At 43.3% G+C, this 26987-nt stretch overlaps 1 protein-coding gene across 1 annotated transcript in view; it reads left to right on the top strand.

Annotated features, from left to right (window-relative positions):
* The window catches only part of LOC128700276 (uncharacterized), a 191817-nt gene that overhangs the window by 27223 nt on the left and 137607 nt on the right, over positions 1–26987 (top strand). Inside the window, exon 4 of the mRNA XM_070100016.1 lies at positions 476–675. Coding sequence (XP_069956117.1) covers positions 476–675 — 200 coding nt within the window. The remainder of the gene's footprint in view (positions 1–475; positions 676–26987) is intronic.

Genomic DNA, 26987 nt, shown 5'->3' with positions numbered 1-26987 from the left:
GTCAATAAAGTTCAATTAAAGTTCATTTCGTATTATTTTTCTCAAACTGCTAACTGACAACCCAAGATCGTAATCTACTCCCTCTTTGAAAGCATACAGCTTAGCCAATTTATCAGTTCTATCATGCATCTGAAGACCAATGTGAGATGGAATCCACAGCATGTGCACTCTGACTCCACTGTCCACAATCCTACCATACCTGTGTCTGGCTTCTGACACAAGCATGCAACAATTTATGCTTAATGAGTTGAGAGCATTTATGGATGACAGAGAATCAGTTACAATTAAAGTGTCAACCTTAGATACATGGACGCACCTGAGTGCAAGGAGCATGGCAAACAGTTCTGTTTGAAAGGTAGAGGCCCAGTATGGTTGACAGAGGAGCTGAAGTGAACACTTTATGTAGAATGTGTTGTATGGTTGACAGAGGAGCTGAAGTGAACGCTTTATGTAATAAGTGTTGTATGGTCGACAGATGAGCTGGTACACGTATTGAAGGTGAGCCAGGCTCGCTGGGCAGTGGTTCATGAAGCCTCAGTGACCATGGCAGAGGAAGCCTTCTCTTGTCTTCCGTCTCACACACTCAAGAAGATGTGGGTCTTGGGCCACACTAGTCTTGAAAGACCCAACCTGGAGGATCTCATGACCTACACTCCATCGTCACCCATCACCCAGGTAACTCTTTCACCCAACCCCAAATAACTCTTGCCACCCATCACCCAGGTAATTATTGCCACCCATCACCCAGGTAATTCTTTCATCCATCACCCAGGTAACTATTGTCACCCATCACCCAGGAAACTCTTGCCATCCGTCGCCCAGATAATTCTTGCCGCAAGTCACCCACATTACTCTTCTCACCCATCACCCTCACCCTGATAGCACATTTTCACCGGTCCTTGGAGTTTATGCAAAATGAAGCCCTCAAAATTATTCTTGGCTGTCCAAAATCTACCAAAGTTCTTAATATGAGGAAGGAAATTGGTGTGTTTATTATAAGTAATAGTATTATTGAGATTAACACCGTACTTGGTCGTAGAATGTGAAGAAATTAACTAAACACTATCACTACGATCTTATTAGAGACCTAGATGTAAATACGCATGGATGTAAATGGGTTATGAAAACAAGAAATTATATTAAATTTTAAAATCTGAAAGAGATGTATCACTGTAGACAACAAGAGTATTTCATCTTAATGGCACTAAACTTGACTAATGACACTGAGCTTGATTCTGTGATTATTATTGATTCTATGGCATCATTGAAGTCTCTTGACTCACATAATGACTCTAACAACATGCTCATCGGAGTAGCCAGATACTGATATTAAAAAGTCCGGGAAAAGGAATTAATGAATAATTGCTATGGATTCCATCATACATTGGATTACTCCACTGATGAAGGTGATACATTAGCCAAAAAATAAGCACCCTGAAGGAAATTATAGAATATAACTATGGCGTGTCTGTGTCTAGCATGAGAAATAATATTAGAAGAGAAGTAAAAAATGAAACAATGTTTCAGGAGTACAGGTAAAAGCCTGAATAAATATATAATTGATTATGATAACAAGAATGTAGATAAGTACGTTTAAGGAGCAACTTGCAATGTTAACAAACTGATGTTGTAGTAGATAGGAATAGCCCGTCTACTACAATACAAGTATATGGCCAGTCCTATGTGCTTAATTGTACACTTGTAGAAGAAGATAGTATAGAAACAGATATAAAAATTATTATGATATGTCAAAATATAAATGAAATTAAGATTTCTATGTTTCTCCTTACCACCCATCACTCAGATAACTCTTGCCACCCATCACTCAGATAACTCTTGCCACCCATCACTCAGATAACTCTTGCCACCCATCACTCAGATAACTCTTGCCACCCATCACTCAGATAACTCTTGCCACCCATCACTCAGATAACTCTTGCCACCCATCACTCAGATAACTCTTGCCACCCATCACTCAGATAACTCTTGCCACCCATCACTCAGATAACTCTTGCCACCCATCACTCAGATAACTCTTGCCACCCATCACTCACATAACTCTTGCCACCCATCACTCAGATAACTCTTGCCACCCATCACTCAGATAACTCTTGCCACCCATCACTCAGATAACTCTTGCCACCCATCACTCAGATAACTCTTGCCACCCATCACTCAGATAACTCTTGTCACCCATCACTCAGATAACTCTTGCCACCCATCACTCAGATAACTCTTGTCACCCATCACTCAGATAAATCTTGCCACCCATCACTCAGATAACTCTTGTCACCCATCACTCAGATAACTCTCGCCACCCATCACTCAGATAACTCTTGTCACCCATCAGTCAAATAACTCTTGCCACCCATCACTCAGATAACTCTTGCCACCCATCACTCAGATAACTCTTGCCACCCATCACTCAGATAACTCTTGCCACCCATCACTCAGATAACTCTTGCCACCCATCACTCAGATAACTCTTGTCACCCATCACTCAGATAACTCTTGCCACCCATCACTCAGATAACTCTTGCCACCCATCACTCAGATAACTCTTGCCACCCATCACTCAGATAACTCTTGTCACCCATCACTCAGATAACTCTTGCCACCCATCACTCAGATAACTCTTGCCACCCATCACTCACATAACTCTTGCCACCCATCACTCAGATAACTCTTGCCACCCATCACTCAGATAACTCTTGCCACCCATCACTCAGATAACTCTTGCCACCCATCACTCAGATAACTCTTGCCACCCATCACTCAGATAACTCTTGTCACCCATCACTCAGATAACTCTTGCCACCCATCACTCAGATAACTCTTGTCACCCATCACTCAGATAAATCTTGCCACCCATCACTCAGATAACTCTTGTCACCCATCACTCAGATAACTCTCGCCACCCATCACTCAGATAACTCTTGTCACCCATCAGTCAAATAACTCTTGCCACCCATCACTCAGATAACTCTTGCCACCCATCACTCAGATAACTCTTGCCACCCATCACTCAGATAACTCTTGCCACCCATCACTCAGATAACTCTTGCCACCCATCACTCAGATAACTCTTGTCACCCATCACTCAGATAACTCTTGCCACCCATCACTCAGATAACTCTTGCCACCCATCACTCAGATAACTCTTGCCACCCATCACTCAGATAACTCTTGTCACCCATCACTCAGATAACTCTTGCCACCCATCACTCAGATAACTCTTGCCACCCATCACTCAGATAACTCTTGCCACCCATCACTCAGATAACTCTTGCCACCCATCACTCAGATAACTCTTGCCACCCATCACTCAGATAACTCTTGCCACCCATCACTCAGATAACTCTTGCCACCCATCACTCAGATAACTCGTGCCACCCATCGCTCAGATAACTCTTGCCACCCATCACTCAGATAACTCGTGTCACCCATCACTCAGATAACTCTTGCCACCCATCACTCAGATAACTCTTGTCACCCATCACTCAGATAACTCTTGCCACCCATCACTCAGATAACTCTCGCCACCAATCACTCAGATAACTCTTGTCACCCATCACTCAGATAACTCTTGTCACCCATCACTCAGATAACTCTTGCCACCCATCACTCAGATAACTCTTGTCACCCATCACTCAGATAACTCTCGCCACCCATCACTCAGATAACTCTTGTCACCCATCAGTCAAATAACTCTTGCCACCCATCACTCAGAAAACTCTTGCCACCCATCACTCAGAGAACTTTTGTCACCCATCAGTCAAATAACTCTTGCCACCCATCACTCAGATAACTCTTGCCACCCATCACAGATAACTCTTGTCACCCATCACTCAGATAACTCTTGCCACCCATCACTCAGATAACTCTTGCCACCCATCACTCAGATAACGCTTGTCACTCATTACTCAGATAACTCTTCCCACCCATCACTCAGATAACGCTTGTCACCCATCACTCATAACTCTTGCCACTCATCACTAAGATAACTCTTGCCACCCATAACTCAGATAACTCTTGCCGCCCATCACTCAGATAACTCTTGCCACCCATCACTCAGATAACTCTTGCCACCCATCACTCAGATAACTCTTGCCACCCATCACTCAGATAACTCTTGCCACCCATCACTCAGATAACGTTTGTCACTCATCACTCAGATAACTCTTGCCACCCATCACTCAGATAACTCTTGCCACCCATCACTCAGATAACGCTTGCCACTCATCACTCAGATAACTCTTGCCACCCATCACTCAGATAACTTTTGCCACCCATCACTCAGATAACGTTTGCCACCCATCACTCAGATAACTCTTGCCACCCATCACTCAGATAACTCTTGCCACCCATCACTCAGATAACGCTTCTCACTCATCACTCAGATAACTATTGCCAAATATCACTCAGATAACTCTTGCCACCCATCACTCAGATACTCTTGCCACCCATCACTCAGATACTCTTGCCACCCATCACTCAGATAACTCTTGCCACCCATCACTCAGATAACTTTTGCCACCAATCACTCGGATACTCTTGCCACACAGCACTCAGATAACTCTTGCCACGCATTAATCAGATACTCTTCCCACCCATCACTCAGATAACTCTTGTCACTCTTCACTCAGATAATTCTTGTTACCCATCACTGAGATAACTCTTGTCACCCATCACTCAGATAACTTTTGCCACCCATCACTCAAATAATTCTTGCTACCCGTCACTCAGATATCTCTGGCCACCCATCACTCAGATAACACTTGCCACCCATCACTCAGATAACTCTTGCCTCCCATCACTCAGATAATTCTTGCCACCCATCACTCAGATAACACTTGCCACCCATCGCTCAGGTAACTCTTGCCACCCATCACTCAGATAACTCTTGCCACCCATCACTCAGATAACTCTTGCCACCCATCACTCAGATAACACTTGCCTCCCATCACTCAGGTAACTCTTGCCACCCATCACTTAGATAACTCTTGTCACTTATCACTCAGATAACTCTTGCCACCCATCATCCATGGAAAGTAACAGAACCTGCCTGCAAACCAGAATCACCCTAAAGGCTCCACTTAACCACCCTCTAATTAATGTAACACACACACACACACACTCACACACACAAACACACACACACACACACACACACACACACACACACACACACACACACACACACACTCACACACACACACACACACACACACACACACACACACACACACACACACACACTCACACACACACACACACACACACACACACACACACACACACACGCACGCACACACACACACACACACACACACACACACACACACACACACACACACACACACACACACTGTTAGAGAATACCTGACAGGGAGGCAACAACGAGTCATGGTACGTAATGATGTATCACAGTGGGCACCTGTGACGAGCGGGGTCCCACAGAGGTCGGTCCTAGGACCAGTGCTATTTTTGGTATATGTGAACGACATGACGGAAGGGTTAGACTCAGAAGTGTCCCTGTTTGCAGATGATGTGAAGTTAATGAGGAGAATTAAATCTGATGAGGACCAGGCAGGACTTCAAAGAGACCTGGACAGACTGGACACCTGGTCCAGCAAATGGCTTCTCGAATTTAATCCTGCCAAATGCAAAGTCATGAAGATAGGGGAAGGGCACAGAAGACCACAGACAGAGTATAGGCTAGGTGGCCAAAGACTGCAAACCTCACTCAAGGAGAAAGATCTTGGGGTGAGTATAACACCGAACATGTCCCCGGAAGCACACATCAATCAGATAACTGCTGCAGCATATGGGCGCCTGGCAAATTTGAGAACAGCATTCCGATACCTTAGTAAGGAATCATTCAAGACACTGTACACCGTGTATGTCAGGCCCATACTGGAGTATGCAGCACCTGTTTGGAACCCGCACTTGATAAAGCACGTCAAGAAACTAGAGAAAGTACAAAGGTTTGCGACAAGGTTAGTTCCAGAGCTAAGGGGAATGTCCTATGAAGAAAGATTAAGGGAAATCGGCCTGACGACACTGGGGGACAGGAGGGTCAGGGGAGACATGATAACGACATATAAAATACTGCGTGGAATAGACAAGGTGGACAAAGACAGGATGTTCCAGGGAGGGGACACAGAAACAAGAGGCCACAATTGGAAGTTGAAGACACAAATGAGTCAGAGAGATAGTAGGAAGTATTTCTTCAGTCATAGAGTTGTAAGGCAGTGGAATAGCCTAGAAAATGACGTAGTGGAGGCAGGAACCATACACAGTTTTAAGACGAGGTTTGATAAAGCTCATGGAGTGGGGAGAGAGAGGGCCCAGTAGCAACCGGTGAAGAGGCGGGGCCAGGAGCTAAGACTCGACCCCTGCAACCACAAATAGGTGAGTACAAATAGGTGAGTACACGCGCGCGCACACGCACACACACACACACACACACACACACACACACACACACACACTCACACACACACACACACACACACACACACACACACACACGCACACACACAGTGGGGCCTGGGAAAAGACAGGGAGAACAGCAGGAGCACAAGAGAGGACCAAAGCCATTGAAGGAGCTAAGCTATACGCAGAGACTCTAACAGACAAATGCCTTGTCCAGGAACAGGAAAGCACAGGGACACCTGTTAGGGAAGAGACAGTGGCAGTAACTAGTTCGTCTAAGAGGATGCTCAGGAAGCACAGTGGGAGGACGAAAGGCAGAGTGCAGTTTTTGTCTACGGGCTCCAAGAAGTAGATGGGGAAACTTAAAAGCAAGAAAACAGGAGGAAAAAAACGATTGAAAGCATCATAAAATCAATAGGAGAGGACGACATGACCCAGCTGACAAATTTTCGGAGAATTGGGTGGTTTGCGAGAGAAAAAAAAGCGTGATTTTCAAGGCAGAGCCAGCCTGAGACCGGATCTTGCAGGAGAAAGCAAATCTAAGGGACAAGCCGGACTACCAGATTGTGTACCTCGACCGAGACAGAACACAAAAAGAAAGGATGATACTGAAAGAGAGGGTGCAAAAACACAGGGCAGAATGGGAGGCAAGGAAGGAGGAGAGAAGTGGAAACCAGGCCCAGGTAGAACACAGTGGTCACCTGCAGTCATACCTGCCTAAGCTCTTGAGAGTTAGCATGGGCTGTTACCAAGCACCATGGCTTGTTGTAGTGTTTTAGAATCTCAGTTTCAAGTGTTGAAGAAGGAGATTCTACTTCTTCAGGAAGAAAATAGGAAGCTGAAGCTTCACATAGATGAGTTTGGGAGCGAGTGTGAGAAGGATTTAGCTGGTAAGGAAGGAATGGTCACCAGCAGTGATAGTGGCAGCCGCTTAAAGTGGCAAGTGGTTCACAGTTCAGGAAGAAGGAAGATGAGGAGAGTTAATAGAGAAGATGTGAAGGTAGGAAATCGATTCTCTGTTCTCCAAGACGAGTGTACTTCAGTGGTTAGTGAAGTTGAAGGTACCACTGATTTCCCTGCTAAACAAGGTAAGAATATTTTAATAGTAGGCGATTCTCAGGTAAGATATATGGACCATGCATTTTGTAACAGAGACAGAAAGGTCAGACAGAGAGTGTGTCTTCCTGGAGCTGGTGTTGGTGACATAGTCAGCAGGTTGGATAATATTATGGCAGGTAATGGGAACAAGCCCATTATCTGTCTTAGTGCTGGGGGTAATGACACTGGGAAGGGCAGGAGAGAGGAGCTGCTGGATAAGTACAGGTCAGCCATAGAAGTAGTTAGGTCTAAGGGAAGGATCCCAGTTATATGTAGCATCTTGCCTAGAAAGGGAGTGGGCAATGAATGGATGTCTAGGGCAATTGGTATAAATTGCTGGCTAGACAGGTACTGCAAGGAACTTGCAATCCCATTCATTGATAACTGGGACCTATTCTTTCGCAAACGTGATATGTATGCAAGGGATGGGGTTCATCTCTCTGGGGATGGAGTGGTTGCATTAGCCAATTCAGTTGAGAGGGTAATTGATTACTTGTCTAGGAAATTAAACTGATAGATTATAAAGGTATGGGTGTTTGTGGGAAACAATCAGGCTGCAGCATTAGGGTTAACAACAGCAGTTATTACCGGGATACCTCAGGGATATGTTTAAAAGACAATATTCAAAATAAAGTTGCTGGATGGCAAATTAATTGATTCACAAACAAAGAGGGATAGTAGAGGGCAACGAGTGACTAGCTCCCTTAAGGTTTACTGTACAAATAGTAGGAGTCTAAGAAATAAGATAGATGAGCTAAGATTACTTGCAAGTGTAGGTAATATAGATATTATTGGTATAACAGAGACCTGGTTCAACCTGAAATATAGAGAAATGCCTTCTGAATGCAGCATACAGGGTCAACAGGAAGGGTGGTGGTGTGGCGATGTAGGTCAGAGAAAATTTAAATTACTGTCTTAGACATGATATAAGATTAGAAACATCGAACACAGAATCTGTTTGGCTACAGTTTCTCGAGGGACGTGACAAATTAATTTTGGGTGTGATTTATAGGCCTCCAAACCTTGATAGGGAGTGCAGTAAGCTGTTATGAGACGAAATTCATAAGGCATCTAGATATGAAAATGTTGTGATAATGAGAGATTTTAACTTTAGACAAATTGATTGGAACAATATGACAGGAAATCTTGAGTCTAGTGACTTTCTTGATACGGTTCAGGATTGCTTTTTAGAACAGGTTGTGACAGAACCAACTAGAGGAAACAATCTGCTTGACTTGGTTATTGCCAACAAAGATTCACTGATTAATAATCTTGAGGTTAATGATGAGCTTGGGGAAAGTGATCACAAATCACTTAGTTTCAATATATCATGGAATTACCAAGATAACTGCAATCAAATCTCTGTCCCAGATTTTCGCTTGGCCGACTTCATGGGACTGAAAAATTACCTGGGTTGGCTAAATTGGGATGTCCTGACTATGGGTCAGGTAGGTGATCTTGGTTGCCAATATGACGTTTTTCAGGGCATAGTTCTAGCTGCCCAGACAACTTTTGTTCCGAGTAGGGAAATTAAATCTAACAAAAATGATCCCAAATGGATGAACAATAGATTAAAACGTCTCATTGGTCAAAAGAGAGGCATATATAGGCTTATCAAAAGAGGGGATGGGCAGTTAAGAAATCAATATATTCAGTTAAAGAGAGAAATAAAGAAAGGAGTAAGAAAAGCAAAAAGGGATTATGAGGCTAAGGTCGCAAGGGATTCAAAGACTAACCCAAAAGGGTTCTTTCAGGTATGCAGAAGTAAGATTAGGGACAAGATTGGCCCACTTAAGAGTAGCTCTGGTCAGATCACTGACAGTGATATGGATATGTGTGAAATTCTAAATACCTACTTCCTCTCAGTTTTCACCCAGGAAAATACTAGCGATATTACTGAAATAATAGATTATGTAGAACAGGATGATAATAAACTATGTACGATTGCGGTAACTAGTGACATGGGCCTCAGACAAATAGAGAAATTAAAACCTAACAAATCCCCAGGCCCTGATGAACTGTTTGCAAGGGTGTTAAAGGAATGTAAAGAGGAACTTAGCATACCTTTGGCTAATCTTTTTAATATATCACTACAAACTGGCATAGTGCCTGATAAGTGGAAAATGGCAAATGTAATACCTATTTACAAGGCAGGTGACAGGTCCCTGGCTTCGAACTATAGACTTACCTCCATAGTGGGAAAATTTATGGAATCAATAATTGCCGAAGCAATTCGTAGCCATCTCGAAAGGCATAAACTGATTAATGAATCTCAACACGGCTTTACAAAGGGGCGTTCCTGTCTTACGAATTTACTAACTTTTTTCACTAAGGTGTTTGAGGAGGTAGATCATGGTAATGAATATGATATTGTGTATATGGACTTCAGTAAGGCTTTCGATAGAGTTCCACACCAGAGGCTATTGAGGAAACTTAAGGCACACGGAATAGGAGGAGAAATTTTTTCCTGGGTAGAGGCATGGCTGACAAATAGACAGCAGAGAGTTTGCATAAATGGGGAGAAATCAGAGTGGGGGCACGTCACAAGCGATGTTCCTCAGGGGTCAGTGTTGGGCCCGTTGTTGTTCACAATTTACATAAACGATATAGATGAAGGAATAAATAGCGACATAAGCAAATTTGTTGATGACACCAAAATAGGCCGCCCAATTCATTCTAATGAGGACACTAGAGCACTCCAGGATGATTTGAATAGACTGATGCAATTGTCGGAGAAGTGGCAAATGCAGTTTAATATTGACAAATGCAAAGTTCTAAATGTTGTACAGTTAAATAACCATGCCACATATAAACTAACTAATGTAGATCTTAATACTACTGCTTGCGAAAAGGTTTTAGGAGTTCTGGTTAGCAGTAATCTAAAACCAAGACAACAGTGCATTAGTGTTCGCAATAAAGCTAACAGAATTCTTGGCTTCATATCTAGACGTATAAATAATAGAAGTCCTCAGGTTGTTCTTCAACTCTATATATCCTTGGTTAGGCCTCATTTAGACTATGCTGCTCAGTTCTGGTCATCGTATTACAGAATGGATATAAATGCTCTGGAAAACGTACAGAGGCGGATGACAAAAATGATCCCATGTATCAGAAATCTTCCCAATGAGGATAGACTGAGGGCCCTGAATCTGCACTCTCTCGAAAGGCGTAGAATTAGGGGGGATATGATCGAGATGTATAAATGGAAGACAGGAATAAATAAAGGGGATGTAAATAGCGTGCTGAAAATTTCCAGCCAAGACAGGACTCGCAGCAATGGTTTCAAGTTGGAAAAATTGAGATTCAGGAAAGATATAGGAAAGCACTGGTTTGGTAATAGAGTTGTGGATGAGTGGAACAAACTCCCAAGCACAGCTATTCAGGCTAAAACGTTGTGTAGTTTTAAAAATAGGTTAGATAAATACATAAGTGGGTGTGGGTGGGTGTGAGTTGGACCTGACTAGCTTGTGCTGCTGGGTCTGGTGCAGTGCTCCATCCTTGAGTGGAGATGACCAGACTGGGTGGGTCATTGGGCTATTCCGGGGGGGTCATTGGTCTAATCCGGGGGGGACATGGACCTGCTCCGCATGGGTCAGTAGGCCTGTTGCAGTGTTCCTTCTTTCTTATGTTCTTATGTTCCTCCAGTACCACCCACAGAAGGAACCCAACCACAGCAACCCCAATGCAATCAAACAACCTAATCCAAAACCCACACACTGTATCCTCTGCCCTCATCCCCTCCATCGCAAACCCCACTCCCACAGTAACCCACAGTAACCCACACACTGTACCCTCTGCCCACATCCCCTCACCCCAAACCCCACCCCCACAGTAACCCACAGTAACCCACACACTATACCCTCTACCCCCATCCCCTTCACCACAATCCCCACCCCCACTCTATCCTCCAGAGGCCCTCTGCCCCCATCCCCCTCACCACAACCCCCACCCCCACTGCATCCCCTATAGGTCCTCTGCCCCCACTCCACACACCACAGACCCCACCCCCACAGTAACCCTTTATAGCCCCTGCCAGGGCACATGCTCCCCCAAACCCACCATTCTACCCGACCATTGTTATAGAAAAGAAGTTGAAGGTTTGCTATATAAACACAGATGGAATAACGAATAAATGTGAGGAATGGCATGAAAGAATCAAGATGTCCCCACACACCATAGCAGTCACAGAAACAAAACTCACAGGAACAATAACAGAAGCAATCTTCCCACCAGGATATCAGATCCTGAGGAAGGATAGAAGGAACATAGTGAGAGGTGGGGTTGCGCTGCTCATTAAAAACCGATGAGGGTATCAGGAAATGGAAGGAATGGACGAGACTGGAGAAAGGGATTACTAAGTAGGTACAGTTCAAGCAGGGGAACTTAAGGTAGTCATTGCAGTGATGTATAACCCACCACAGAGCTGCAGGAGGCTGAGAGAGGAATATAATGAGTGCAACAGAGCAATGGTGGACACACTGGCTGAGGTGGCAAGAAGAGCTCACTCGAGTAGAGCAAAGTTACTGGATATGGGCGACTTCAACCACAGGGAGATTGATTGGGAAAACCTGGAGCCACATGGGGATCCCAAGACATGGAGAGCCAAGATGGTGGATGTGGTACTGGAAAACCTCATGCACCAACATGTTAAGGACACTACCAGAGAGAGAGGGGAAGATGAACCAGCAAGACTGGACCTTGTTTTCACCCTGAGTAGCTCAGACATCGAGAACATCACATATGAAAAGCCCCTTGGAACTAGCGACCACGTGGTTCTGAGCTTTGAATACATCGTAGAGCTACAGGAGTAGAAAGGGAAAAGCCAAACTATAAAAGAGGGGACTACACAGGTATGAGGATCTTCCTGCGAGAGGTTCAGTGGGAAAGAGAGTTGGTAGGAAACTCAGTAAACGAAATGATGGACTACATAACAACAAAATGCAAGGAGGCAGAGGGAAGGTTTGTTCCCAAGGGTAACAGAAATAATGGGAAGACCAGAATGAGCCTTTGATTTACCCGACAAACTAAGTGTACTGGAAAATGGAGAAAGTACAGAAGGCAAAGGACCCAGGAAAATAAGGAGATCAGTCGACGAGCCAGAAACAAATATGCACAGATGAGGAGGGAGGCCCAGCGGCAGTACGAAAATGACATAGCATCATAAGTCAAGCCTGACCCAAAACTGCTTTACAGCCACATCAGGAGGAAGACAACAGTCAAGGATCAGGTAATCAGGCTGAGGAAAGAAGGCAGGGAGCTCACAAGAAATGACCAAGAAGTATGTGAGGAGCTCAACACGAGATTTCAGGAAGTATTTACAGTGGAGGCAGAAGGGACACTGGAAAGACAAAATAGAGGGGTGCACCAACAAGGGATGGGACCAGACAACATCTCTCTGTGGGTCCTTTGAGAGGGAGCAGAAACATTGTGTGTGCCACATCCCTTGAAACTGGGCAACTACCTGAGGTATGGAAATGGCAAATGTGATCCCCATCTTTAAGAAAGGGGATAGAAATGAAGCACTAAACTAAAGACCAATGTCACTGACCTGTATAGTATGCAAAGTCATGGAGAAGATTATCAGGAGGAGAGTGGTGGAGCACCTGTAATGGAACGAGGTTATAAACAACAGCCAGCACGGATTCATGGAAGGCAAATCCTGTGTCACAAACCTACTGGAGTTTTATGACAAAGTAACTGAAGTAAGACATGAGAGGGAGGGGTGGGTCTATTGCATTTTCTTGGACTGCAAGAAGGCCTTCGACACAGTTCCTCACAAGAGATTGGTGCAGAAGCTAGAGGATCAGACATGTATAACAGGAAGGGCACTGCAGTGGATCAAAGAATACCTGACAGGGAGGCAACAGCGAGTCATGGTATGTGATGAGGTATCACAGTGGGTGCCTGTCCTAGGGGTCAGTCCTAGGACCAGTGCTATTCTTGGTAAGTGTGAATGACATGACGGAAGGGATAGACTCAGAAGTGTCCTTATTTGCAGATGATGAGAAGTTAATGATTGAAATTAAATCAGATGAGGATCAGACAGGTCTACAAAGAGAGATGGACAGGCTGGACGCGTGGTCGAATTTAACCCTGCCAAATGCCAAGTCATGAAGATCGTGGAAGGTCAAAGAAGATCACAGATTATAGGGTAGGCGGCCAAAGACTGCAAACCTCACTCAAGGAGAAAGATCTGGGGGTGAATATAACACCGAGCACGTCGCCGGAAGCCCACATTAACCAAATAACTGCTGCGGCATATAGGGGCCTGGCAAACCTGAGAATAGCGTTCCGATACCTCAGTAAGGAATCTTTCAAGACTCTATTCACTGTGTACATCTGGTCCATACTGGAGTATGTAGCACCAGTTTGGAACCCACACCTGGTCAAGCACGTCAAGAAATTAGAGAAAGTGCAAAGGTTTGCAACAATGCTGGTTCCAGAGCTAAGGGGAATGTCCTACGAAGAAAGGTTAAGGGAAATCGGTCTGACGACACTGGAGGACAGGAGGGTCAGGGGTGACATAATAACGACATGCAAAATACCGCGTGGAACAGATAAGATGGACAGAGACAGGATGCTCCAGAGATGGGACACAGAAACAAGGGATCACAATTAGAAGTTGAAGACTCAGATGAACCAATGGGATGTTAGGAAGTATTTATTCAGCCACAGAGTTGAAGTGGAATAGTCTGGCAAGTGATGAAGTGGAGGCAGGAGCCATACATAGTTTTAAGACGAGGTATGATGAAGCTCATGGAGCAGGGAGAGGGAGGACCCAGTAGCGGTCAGTAAAGAGGCAGGGCCAGGAGCTGAGTCTCGACCCCTGCAACGACAATTAGGTGAGTACACACGTGAGGAAGTATCGTTAAATAGTGCTCGCAGAATTTAGCATTCTAGTGGCTGACCTAGGATATTGTTAGGGGTCACTGTACGTGATTGAATCAGTGAACATATCGACAAGATCACTGCAACACACAGAAACAAGCGGGTATATACAAAGAAAGATCACAGTCAACAGTACTGCTGACGGCGATCTTTCTCTGTAAATACCCGCTTGTTTCTGTGTAGTGCATTGATACAAAAATCGCTTGAGAGGTCAGAACATACAGGAGGAGGTTGAACTAGCTTGAATCCATGCTTGAGGCTCACTGACGTACCCGGGCTGGGAAAGAAACATGGTTTGTGAACCAGGCTGCCCAGCTTGCGTGGCATTCGTGGCTGAGTGGATAAGAGCGCTGCCAGGGAATCTTGACCGTCCCCAGTAGCAGCATCTAGTCCTGTTGACTGCGATCTTTCTCTATACCTACAAGAGTGTAACAAGTTTCCAGAGTCTGAATAATGTGATAAGATCAAGGAATCTACAATTTGAATGTGGGTGTTTTTACTGGAAGGTGAGTGAGGGGCAGCAAGCAGCTGGTCAGGCTGCTGGCGGCAGTGTTGACACAAATGGTCACCACAAACATATTTAATAATGGGTAAAGGTTATGACCTTAAATACAAAAAAAGTGCAGATATCTGGTCGGTGATGGCAGTAGTGCAGTGATAAGGTCAGTAATGCGTTATTCGGAAAAGTACGAAAAACAGTAATTGGTATTGCCAGAGGTGAGCTGTGAATAGTTAATATCATCAGGTCCATGATATAACCACAATACCAAGGAAAAACGTGTGAATACTGTGGTACTGAAGGGATTAGGTCACTGACAAAAACTTAAAGGCATAAGAGCAAATTTAAGCAAGTGATATAGACATCGTAAGGTGTTGTAAGAAAACACCATGAGGAGGATTTTCTGCGCTGTGACTACAAACACCCAACACTCGCCTCTGTGTGGGAGCAATTTCATTGTTCTTCTTCTTCTTATGACCAGAGCTTTGGTAAGATGGGTAAGGAAGAAGGGTGGGTAAGGATAGAAATATTGGAAAAGGATGGGAGAGGGGGAGAGAGGTAGGAAATAAAAGGTAAGTGGCCCAACCACTTTGGTGTAATTTAAAAAGTGTATGTGAAATAATAAAATATTCTTGAAGAGGTATAATACTAACCCATCAGAGTCACATAGTTATAACAGATATATAAGTACATGACTCTGAATTGGTAGTAATTATACAAGTTGCAACTGTTTTCTTTTTTTTTTTTCTTTTTTTTGCGATTGCACAACGGATATTTAAACGACAATGAAGGCAATAATTTTCTGGCCAGTTTATAAAGAGTTACTTGACACATTAGCTCCTTACAAGGTGGTGTCCCGCCATAGTAAATGTAGCATAATTTTAACAGTACAATGTTATACAAGATGTCTCCCTAATTGGGGGCGATGATTTTCTTAGTAAACATAGAAGGGTTCTGGTGTTACCCAATCATCTTCATCTGCAGGGAGGTTGCTCAATATCATTGGTCGATGGTAATAGTCTTTATGGATAAAACGACGGACCCTGTGTGGGAGAGTCATTCTTTGAATCCTGTGAGGAGGAGTATTGATAATATAATCCGTGGTATTTTCAACTTGGAGAGGATGTTCTCTATCTGGCATGTATAGTTCTTGCATTGCATAGAGTTGTTTCTTCTTCAGGGTGTCAAGGCGTACATTTAAGGCAGTAATATCTTGTACGTGTAAATCTGCCATTTTAACTCTATCTCCTCCTGGTGCCCGTAATGAAGCGGAGAGCTCTATTCTGGACCCGTTGCAACCGTAGCATGTTGGTTCTTGTTGTTAATGACATTGGGACACATGGGTATTCGAGTATAGGTCTCATTATCATTTTATACAGATGTTTTTTGACATGTGGAGGGGCTTGATTAAATCTAAAGAGACTGTTAAGACCGGCTTTGGCTGTGTTGATCTTTTTATTTACATTAGATGTTGAGTGGAGCAGCCTGTCTATTTCATATCCCAAGATCTTGTTAGGGTTTCTAATGGCTACAGGTGTACCTCTGATGGAGATACCCCCCTTATCTTCGATGGTTGATGCAAAACATCCTATCGTGCTAACAAGGACTTTGTCAGGGTTAGTCGTAATTCTCCATTTCTTTTCCCAATTAGATGTTCGACGAAGTTCAATATTCATTTTCTCTATGACTCTCTCATACTTGTATTTTCCTGTTACCGGAGTTGATGAGAGGACATGCATAACATCATCTGCAAATTGCGTTATAATTGTATCATTAAACTCTGGTTGAGGAAGGTCATTCACATAAGTGTTGAATAGAACTGGACTAAGACAAGAACCTTGTGGGACACCAGCTGTCGGTATAAAAGCCTCTGTCGACCTGCCGTGAAAGGTGGTAATGATTTTTCTTTGAGTTAAGCAGTTATATATTAATCTGAGAAAGGTCCAGTTATGGTCTGGTAGGTCAATAAGTTTGTATATAAGACCATCATGCCATAAGCTATCAAAAGCTTTATGAACATCTCTGGTGGCAATTAGGGCAAGATTCCCCTGATGTTTTAGACTTGCTACAGTATCGAAAATAACATTTATTGCATGATTGGTACCTCTATGTGTTCTAAAGCCAAATTGTTTTTCAGTAAAAAGGTGATTAAACTCCATATAGTAGTTCAGTCTGTTGGAAATGATCTTCTCAAGAACTTTTCCAGTGACTTCAAGTAAAGATATAGGTCTATAGTTCCCTGGTTGGTGGATGTCTTTATTGGGCTTAGCAAGAAAGATCATCCTAGCAGTCTTAAAAACAACTGGAAAATGTCCTGAAGCCAAGATGGCATTAAAGATATTAACCAAAGACTGTTCACAATTTCTGGGGAGGAACTTTATTTGTTTCATTGTTATTCCAGAGAGACCAGGGGCTCTGTTTCGCATTCTTCCAATAACCTGACTCATCTCTAGTAATGTAATAGGTCTAGTAAGCGGGTGGGTATCTTCAAGAGTTGAAGTATCGATGGAAGCTAGTGGTTGTAGATCATCTAAGTTCTCATCTCTCCATTCATTTACCAACTGATAGTGATTATTGTTAAATCGACGACTGTTATTGTGGGAGAGAATTTTCTCCCATACATCACCCATCAAATTAGCCTGGTCCTGTGGATCATCAAGTTTAATTTCAACATCTTCATCATCCTCATCAGTGAAGGTATGATTTAGGTAATTAGGAGCCTTGTGCTTTGCCTCTAAAAGTTGTCTGATCTCACTCCAAAATTTTGCTGGCTCACGTTTATACTTATTAGCTTGGAGAAGTAGCAATTTCCATAAGTCACGTTTGTGATGACTAATCATGTTAATTAATTCTTGCCTTAATCTGTGCAGTGTAGCTGCTGGTGGTTGTCGCTTTTGAAGATGCCTTCGATATTCTGTTTGATAATTTCTCAAAGCGTCTCTAATTTCCCTCATAGGTTTATATTGTTGATAGATCTTTGTGGAAGCTAATTGGCAAGTTGCATTAGTAGCTTCAATTATTCGATTGTGAAGGGACCTGATCGCGTCGTCAATTGTAGTGGAAGGTAGATTTTCCAACGACACAATTTCATCTTCACCCAGAAATGCTCTGACGGGGTCAAATCCTAGGGTGTTAAGATTGGGTTTAGGAGGTACAGGTATTCTAAATGGAGAAGTTTGTAGTTGTATTATAACAGGGATATGGTCAGATCCTACGTTTCCACCAGGAGAGATACGACAATGAAAGAGATCACAGTCTCTGTTTGTCAGGACTATATCTGGTGTTCCTGGGTGAGGTCCAATGTACGATTTAAAGAATGGGCCTTGAAATGACAAGTTTCTGGCTGTCATGATATTAAATAGTTGTTTTCTTTTTAAGTCACCCAGTGGATTACCAGCTCCACAGTTAAAGAGGGCAGGGTGATGAGCATTAAAATCTCCCGCTAGAATTGTTGGAATATTTCTGCTTAATATCCTATGTAGAGGAATTGACTATATATTGTTGTCTCGGGAGAAAATATCCAGTTCCTATCACTAGTTGGCCATGAGACGTCGTCAGTTCTATTGCAAGAATGTTATCTTCACCAATATGAATATTTTTAAATGTATAGCCTAATTTAACTAAGATGGCTACGCCACTATAGGGTCCTCTCGATTTCTCCACAGTAGAGTAACCACGTAATTTAATATGTTGATCAACTCTCGCAGCTCTCTCATTCCCGATGTTACATCGGGATTGTAATTATGTAGTTCAACTTCAAGGAGGTAACGGTTATTAAAATTGTAATCCCCATTATTTCTTGCACTTCGCACATGTAATGCGGTCTGAACGCCTGCTAGTAATGTCATGTTTGGTATCCACACTATCCCTGCTGGACTCGTCAAGGGGAGGAGGGAAGTTCTGCGTAGTTGCTTGTGTATTAAAAATGCCATCATCCTCACTAGAATTGGTAATATTAACATAATCATTAGAGTCATTAGAGTCATCATCATAAAACTGAGGTGTGATTTTCCCAGTTTCAGGAAGCAGAGGCTCGTGAGAGTTAATGGGAGACTGTGGAGGCTCCAAGGGAAAATTTGGTAGGCCAGGTGAATTACCCTGGGAAAGTTCCTGTTCAACAGGATCAGCTGCAAGAGCGGAAGAGTAAGCACCAATCTCTGGGGCATCGTTAGGGTCAGGTATTGACTCATCGGTTTGATGGGAGTTGACAACCTGGGTATGCGAGGTGGATGATCCCTGGACAAGGGATAACTTAGGCTTATTTGTATAAGTAGAGTAGGGTACATACTTCTTGTTATGAGTAGGCTGGGCCATAATAACCTTAACATTATCTGGGATAGTAATGGGAGCGATCCCATTAGCCATTAACAAATCATTTAAAATCTTAGAGGGGAGTTGAATGTCACCACCTGCTATGTCTTTGGCCATCATATACATTAGTTGTGCTCTCGTCAAATCCCCGGCTGAGGATACCTGAGACATGGGAGATGAGACTGAACCTTGTTGTTGCGTTTGTGTATGTTGTAGGTGAGGGTTAGATTGGGGCACTCCAAGAGGGGCAGAATTCCAAACATTGGAACCAGTGGAAGAGACCTGAGGAGTCCCACTAGATCCAGGCAAAGCTGGGAAGGAAGTTTGGGACATTGTTGGAAGTGCCTGAGGAGTGGTCTTCTTAGAAGTGGACATTTTCTTAGCTTCTAGAATTTTCTGCATTTCCTTTTTCCTCTCGGGACAGATAGCAGAAACAGCATGATGTTTTCCATTGCAGAGGACACATTTGGGTTTAGTTTTGTCATTACAATCTTTAAAAGAATGTTGCCCAGAGCATATGCTGCAAATCAGTGCTTGGCTACTGCATTTGTTGGTGGTATGCCCAAATGCGTAACATTTGTAACATTGTGTAACACTGACAAACCGCTCAAGAGAGATTTGGTCAGGTGTACATCTTGTGCCAAAACATTTGAAGCCATTTTGACACACTAGTTTGGCTTCTTCAGGTGTCTCAAGTATTAACTTTAATGTTTCCTGGTTGTTGCCAGGTTTAGAAAATTTATGTGCTTGGACAGCATGAAATTCTGAATTCTCTGCATTAAAGTCAGCAATAAGTTCATACACTGTGCTATCTCTCATGGTGCTGTTAATTCTGGCAACACAATTCGCTGAGCTTGATAGCTTTCAGGTGCAATTGGATGGATACCAAAAGACTTCAATTTGTCCAGGACGTCCTGCTTAAGTAGTTGAAGTAGCTCTTCTTCAGAAGAGAGGAGAAGTACTACCCCAGCGAGAGTTGTAAAAACATCCACTGGAGCAACAGTCGAATTTGAGCAAATGCATGCTAGAATTTCTTTCCTCGACTTTTGGTTGTCATCAACCCGTAATCTTACTCTTATCCGCGCCATGATGTTCAGGAAGGTACATCTGGCACATAAGTTACTTTAACAAAAAGGGTCTTTCCTTAGTGTTAGTCTAACATCCTATTTCAGCTGACTTATGAAGGTCAGCCCCTAAGATATCCTACCCTCGAGTGGTGAGGGGAAAAGGGCCCAAGGCAAAGATCGGCCGGATTTTAAAAAACCACACGGGCTACCAGATGGTCAAAATGCCTTGTGTTAACTCGCCAAAGCGAAGTTGCCGAAAAAGAAGAAGAAGATAGGACAGTCAGAAGGATAGCAATGTATGTAGTGTGTTAGTGTGTGGGCCAGTGTTGATGTTTGTGTGAGGGGAGGAAGGGGAAGGATGGGGGGATGGGGAAGAGAGGGGTGAACAAGCAAGCAAGTCACCGCCTTACCCTCTTGATGGGATGGTGCTCGAAGTGACTGCAAGCAAGTTTCCTCTCAGCTCTGGTAAAAAATAACTCAGGATAACCCAAGAAAAATCTCGAGTAACAACGAAAGCAAAAGACTTGGCAGACGATGCACCATCCCCCCAATGAAAAGCAGGGGTGTCACTAGCACGTTAAGAGACCATACAATAAGTGTCAGGGGCCCGAGACTGTTCAACTGCCTCCCAGCATACATAAAGGGGATTACCAACAGACCCCTGGCAGTCTTCAAGCTGGCACTGGACAAGCACCTAAAGTCGGTTCCTGACCAGCCGGGCTGTGGCTCGTACGTTGGTTTGCGTGCAGCCAGCAGCAACAGCCTGGTTGATCAGGCTCTGATCCACCAGTAGGCCTGGTCACGGACCGGGCCGCTGGGGCGTTGACCCCCGGAACTCTCTCCAGGTAACAGTGTTCAGAGTTGCTCAGCTCGAGAATTACTCAGGATAACCGAATAGGAGGAACGACGACGTCTTCTCACCACGGCGGGTGGACGGCTTCTCACTGCCGTGTGTCAATTTGTGATTTCATTGTTGTCTTATGTTTGTTAATGCCTCGCCAAGCTGGATGTACACTATAGGATCACTCTCCTAATTTTCAATACATGCGCAGTGATGAGAGTATCTATGGGGGGGACTTTAAAATGTCATGTGCAATAGTAAGTAGCATAAAAAAATTATTATATATAATGAGGAATAAAGCGAGTGAAATTTTAAAAATATTTCAGAAGAGTGAGCTGCAGCCTAACATAAGTAGTGTTAGCTTTAAATACACGGGTTATGTTGAGTGTTATTATCGGTATCTTTAAAAGATTTCATGTGCATCAGTAATATAATTGTTGATATATAAATTACTTAGGAATAGAGTGAGAGTTAATTAAAAAAAATCAGAAGAGCTGTGTAGCCTAGCGTAATAAAGTGACTCTCCCCCTTCTCAAACAGACAAGCGCGCGCGCGCACACACATAATGCATATTCTTGGACACAGTTCCTCACAAGAGATTCATGCAAAAGCTAGAGGATCAGGCACGCATAACAGGAAGGGCACTGCAATGGATCAGAGAAAACCTGATTGGGAGGCACAACGAGTCAGGTTACGTGACGAAGTGTCAGAGTGGGCGCCTGTGACGAGCGGGGTTCCACAAGAGTCAGTCCTAGGACCAGTGCTATTTTTGGTATATATGATTGACATGATGGAAGGGATAGACTCAGAGGTGTCCCTGTTTGCAGATGATGTGAAGTTAATGAGAAAAATTAAATCGGATGAGGATCAAGCAGAACTACAAAGCGACCTGGACAGGCTACAAGTCTGGTCCAACAACTGGCACCTTGAATTTAACCACGCCAAATGCAAAGTCATGAAGATCGGGGACAGGCAAAGAAGACCGCAAACAGAGTATAGGCTAGGTGGCCAAAGACCAAACCTCACTCAAGGAAAAGGATCTAGGGGTTTGTATAATACCGAGCACATCTCCTGAGGTGCACATCAATCAGATAACTGCTGTAGCATACGGGTGTCTGGCAAACCTGAGAATAGCGCTCCGATACCTCAGTAACGAATCGTTCAAGACTCTGTACACCATGTACGTCAGGCCCACACAGGAGTATGCAGCACCAGTTATGAACTCACATCTGGTTAAGCACATCAAGAAATTAGAGAAAGTGCAAAGATTTGCAACAAGACTAGTTCCAGAGCTAAGGGAAATGTCCTACGAAGAAAAATTTAAGGGAAATTGGTCTAACGACAATGGAGTATGGGAGGGTTAGGGGAGACATAATAACGACATACAAAATACTACGAGGACTTGACAAGGTGGACAGAGACAGAATGTTCCAGAAATGGGATACAGCAACAAAGGGGTCAGAGTTGAAGACTCAGATGAACCACAGGGATGTTAGGAAGTGTTTCTTCAGTCATAGACTTGTCAGGAAGTGGGATAATCTGGAAGAGAAGCCGCCCAGCCGCCGTGGAGAGACGTCGTCTTTCCTGCTCTTCAGTTATCCTGAGTAATTCTCGAACTGAGCAACTCTGAACACTGTTACTCGAGATTTTTCTTGGGTTATCCTGAGTTGTTCTTCACCAGAGCTGAGAGGAAACTTGCTTGCAGTCACTTCGAGCCCCATCCCATCAAGAGGGTGAGGCGGTGACTTGCTTGATTGTTCACCCCTCTCTTCCCCATCCCCCCATCCTTCCCCATCCTCCCCTCACCCAAACATCTACACTGGCCCACACACTAACACACTACATACATTGCTATCCTTCTGACTTTCCTATCTTCTTCTTTTTCGGCAACTTCGCTTTGGCGAGTTAACACAAGGCATTTTGACCATCCGGTAGCCCGTGTGTTTTTTTTAAAATCCAGCCGATCTTTTCCTTGGGCCCTTTCCCCTCACTACTCGAGGGTAGGCTATCTTAGGGGCTGACCTTCATAAGTCAGCTGAAATCGGATGTTAGACTAACACTAAGGAAAAACCCTTTTTGTCAAAGCAACTTAAGTGCCAGATGTACCTTCCTGGATATCATGGCTCGAATAAGAGTAAGATTACTTGTGGATGGTAACCTAAAGACGAAGAAATTCTAGCATGTATCTGCTCGAATTCAACTGTTGCTCCAGTGGATGTTTTTACAACCCCCGCTGGGGTAGTACTTCTCCTCTCTTCTGAGGAAGAGTTACTTCAACTACTTAAGTAGGAAGTCCTGGACAAATTGACGACTTTTGGAATCCACCCAATTGCACCTGAAAGCTATCAAGCTCGGCGAACTGTGTTTGTTTCCAGAATCAACAGCATCATGAGAGATAGCACAGTGCAGGAAACTGTTGAGGACTTTAATACAGAGAATTCTGAATTTCATGCTGTCCAAGCACATAAATTCTCCAAACCTGGCAATAACCAGGTAACATTAAAGTTAATACTTGTGACACCTGAAGAGGCCAAACTTGTGTGTCAAAATGGCTTCAAATGTTTTGGCACCAGATGTACACCTGACCAAATCTCTCTTGAACGATTTGTCAGTGTTGCACAATGTTTTAAATGTTATGCCTTTGGTCATACCACCAACAAATGCAGTACTCAAGTACTGCAGTATTTGCTCTGGCCAACATTCTTATAGAGATTGTAATAATAAAAATGCGCCCAAGTGTGTCCTCTGCAATGGAAAACACCATGCTGTTTCTGCTCTCTGTCCTGAGAGGAAAAAGGAAATGCAGAAAATTCTAGAAGCTAAGAAACTGTCCACTTCTAAGAAGACCACTCCCCAGGCACCTCCAACAATGTCCCAAACTTCCTTCCCAGCTTTGCCTGGATCTAGTGGGACTCCTCAGGGCTCTTCCACTGGTTCCAATGTTTGGATTTCTGCCCCTCTTGGAGTGCCCCAATCTAACCCTCACCTACAACATACACAAACGCAACAACAAGGTTCAGCCTCACCTCCCATGTCTCAGGTATCCTCAGCCGGGGATATGACGAGAGCACAACTAATGTATATGACGGCCAAAGACATTGCAGGTGGGGACATGCAACTCTGCTCAAAGGTTTTAAATGATTTGTTAATGGCTAATGGGATTACTCCCATTACTATCCCAGATAATGTTAGGGAGATTATGGCCCAGCCTTCTCATAACAAGAAGTATGTTCCCTACTCTACTTCTACAAATAAGTCTAATTCATCCCTTGTCCAGGGATCACCCACCTCGCATAACCAAGTTGTCAACTCCCCTCAACCCGATGAGTCAATAGCTGACCCTAACGATGCCCCAGTGATTGGTGCTGACTTTTCCGCTATTGCAGCTGATCCTGATAAACAGGAACTTTCCCAAGGTAATTCACCTGGCCTACCAAATTTCCCCTTGGAGCCTCCACAGTCTCCCATTAACTCTCACGAGCCTCTGCTTCCTGAAACTGGGAATATCACACCTCAGTTTTCTGATGATGACTCTAATGACTCAAATGATTCTGTTAATATTACCAACTCTAGTGAAGATGGCGACACTTTCAATACACAAGCAACTACTCAGAACTTCTCTCCTCCCCTTGACGAGTCCAGCAGGGATAGTGAGTATACCAAAAAAGACATTACTTGCAGGCGTTCAGTCCGCAGTACACGTCCGAAGAGCAAGAAATAATGGGGATTACAATTTTCCAACTTAATATTCAACATTTCTTTAATAACCGTTACCTCCTTGAAGTTGAACTACATAATTATAATCCCAATGTTATACTCTTGAATGAGACAGCTGCAAGAGTTGATCAACATATTAAATTACGTGGTTACTCTACTGTGGAGAAATCGAGAGGACCCTATAGTGGCGTAGCCATCTTAGTTAAATTAGGCTATACATTTAAAAATATTCATATTGATGAAGATAACATTCTTGCAATAGAACTGACGACGTCTCATGGCCAACTAGTGATAGGAACTGGATATTTTCCCCCGAGACAACAATATATAGAGTCAATTCCTCTACATAGGATATTAAGCAGAAATATTCCAACAATTCTAGCGGGAGATTTTAATGCTCATCACCCTGCCCTCTTTTACTGTGGAGCTGGTATTCCACTAGGTGACTTAAAAGGAAAACAACTATTTAATATCATGACAGCCAGAAACTTGTCATTTCAAGGCCCATTCTTTAAATCGTACATTGGACCTCACCCAGGAACACCAGATATAGTCCTGACAAACAGAGACTGTGATCTCTTTCATTGTCGTATCTCTCCTGGTGGAAACGTAGGATCTGACCATATCCCTGTTATAATACAACTACAAACTTCTCCATTTAGAATACCTGTACCTCCTAAACCCAATCTTAACACCCTAGGATTTGACCCCTTCAGGGCATTTCTGGGTGAAGATGAAATTGTGTCGTTGGAAAATCTACCTTCCACTACAATTGATGACGCGATCAGGTCCCTTCACAATCGAATAATTGAAGCTACTAATGCAACTTGCCAATTAGCTTCCACAAAGATCTATCAACAATATAAACCTATGAGGGAAATTAGAGACGCTTTGAGAAATTATCAAACAGAATATCGAAGGCATCTTCAAAAGCGACAACCACCAGCAGCTACACTGCACAGATTAAGGCAAGAATTAATTAACATGATTAGTCATCACAAACGTGACTTATGGAAATTGCTACTTCTCCAAGCTAATAAGTATAAACGTGAGCCAGCAAAATTTTGGAGTGAGATCAGACAACTGTTAGGGGCAAACCACAAGGCTCCTAACTACCTAATTCATACCTTCACTGAAGAGGATGATGAAGATGTTGAGATTAAACTTGATGATCCACAGGACCAGGCTAATTTGATGGGTGATGTATGGGAGAAAATTCTCTCCCACAATAACAGTCGTCGATTTAACAATAATCACTATCAGTTGGTAAATGAATGGAGAGATGAGAACTTAGAAGATCTACAACCACTACCTTCTATCGATACATCAACTGTTGAAGATGCCCACCCGCTTACTAGACCTATTATATTACTCGAGATGAGTCAGGTTATTGGAAGAATGCGAAATAGAGCCCCTGGTCTCTCTGGAATAACAATGAAACAAATAAAGTTCCTCCCCAGAAATTGTAAACAGTCTTTGGTTAATATTTTTAATGCCATCTTGGCCTCAGGACATTTTCCAGTTGCTTTTAAGACTGCTAGGATGATCTTTCTTGCTAAGCCCAATAAAGACATCCACCAACCAGGGAACTATAGACATATATCTTTACTTGAAGTCACTGGAAAAGTTCTTGAGAAGATCATGTCCAACAGACTGAACTACTATATGGAGTTTAATCACCTTTTTACTGAAAAACAATTTGGCTTTAGAACACATAGAGGTACCCATCATGCAATAAATGTTATTTTCGATACTGTAGCAAGTCTAAAACATCAGGGGAATCTTGCCCTAATTGCCACCAGAGATGTTCATAAAGCTTTATAGCTTATGGCATGATGGCCTTATATACAAACTTATTGACCTACCAGACCATAACTGGACTTTTCTCAGATTAATATATAATTTCTTAACTCAAAGAAAAATCATTCCCACTTTTCATGGCAAGTCGACAGAGCCTTTTACACCAACAGCTGGTGTCCCACAAGACTATTGTCTTAGTCCAATTCTCTTCAACATTTATGTGAATGACCTTCCTCAACCAGAGTTTAATGATACAATTATAGCACAGTTTGCAGATGATGTTATCCATGTCGTCTCATCAACTCCGGTAACAGGAAAATACAAGTAT

This window comes from Cherax quadricarinatus, chromosome 71 (genome assembly GCF_038502225.1).
Source record: "Cherax quadricarinatus isolate ZL_2023a chromosome 71, ASM3850222v1, whole genome shotgun sequence".
NCBI lineage: Eukaryota > Metazoa > Arthropoda > Malacostraca > Decapoda > Parastacidae > Cherax > Cherax quadricarinatus.
Note: the sequence above shows the minus strand (reverse complement) of the source record. Positions and strands in the feature narration are given on the sequence as shown.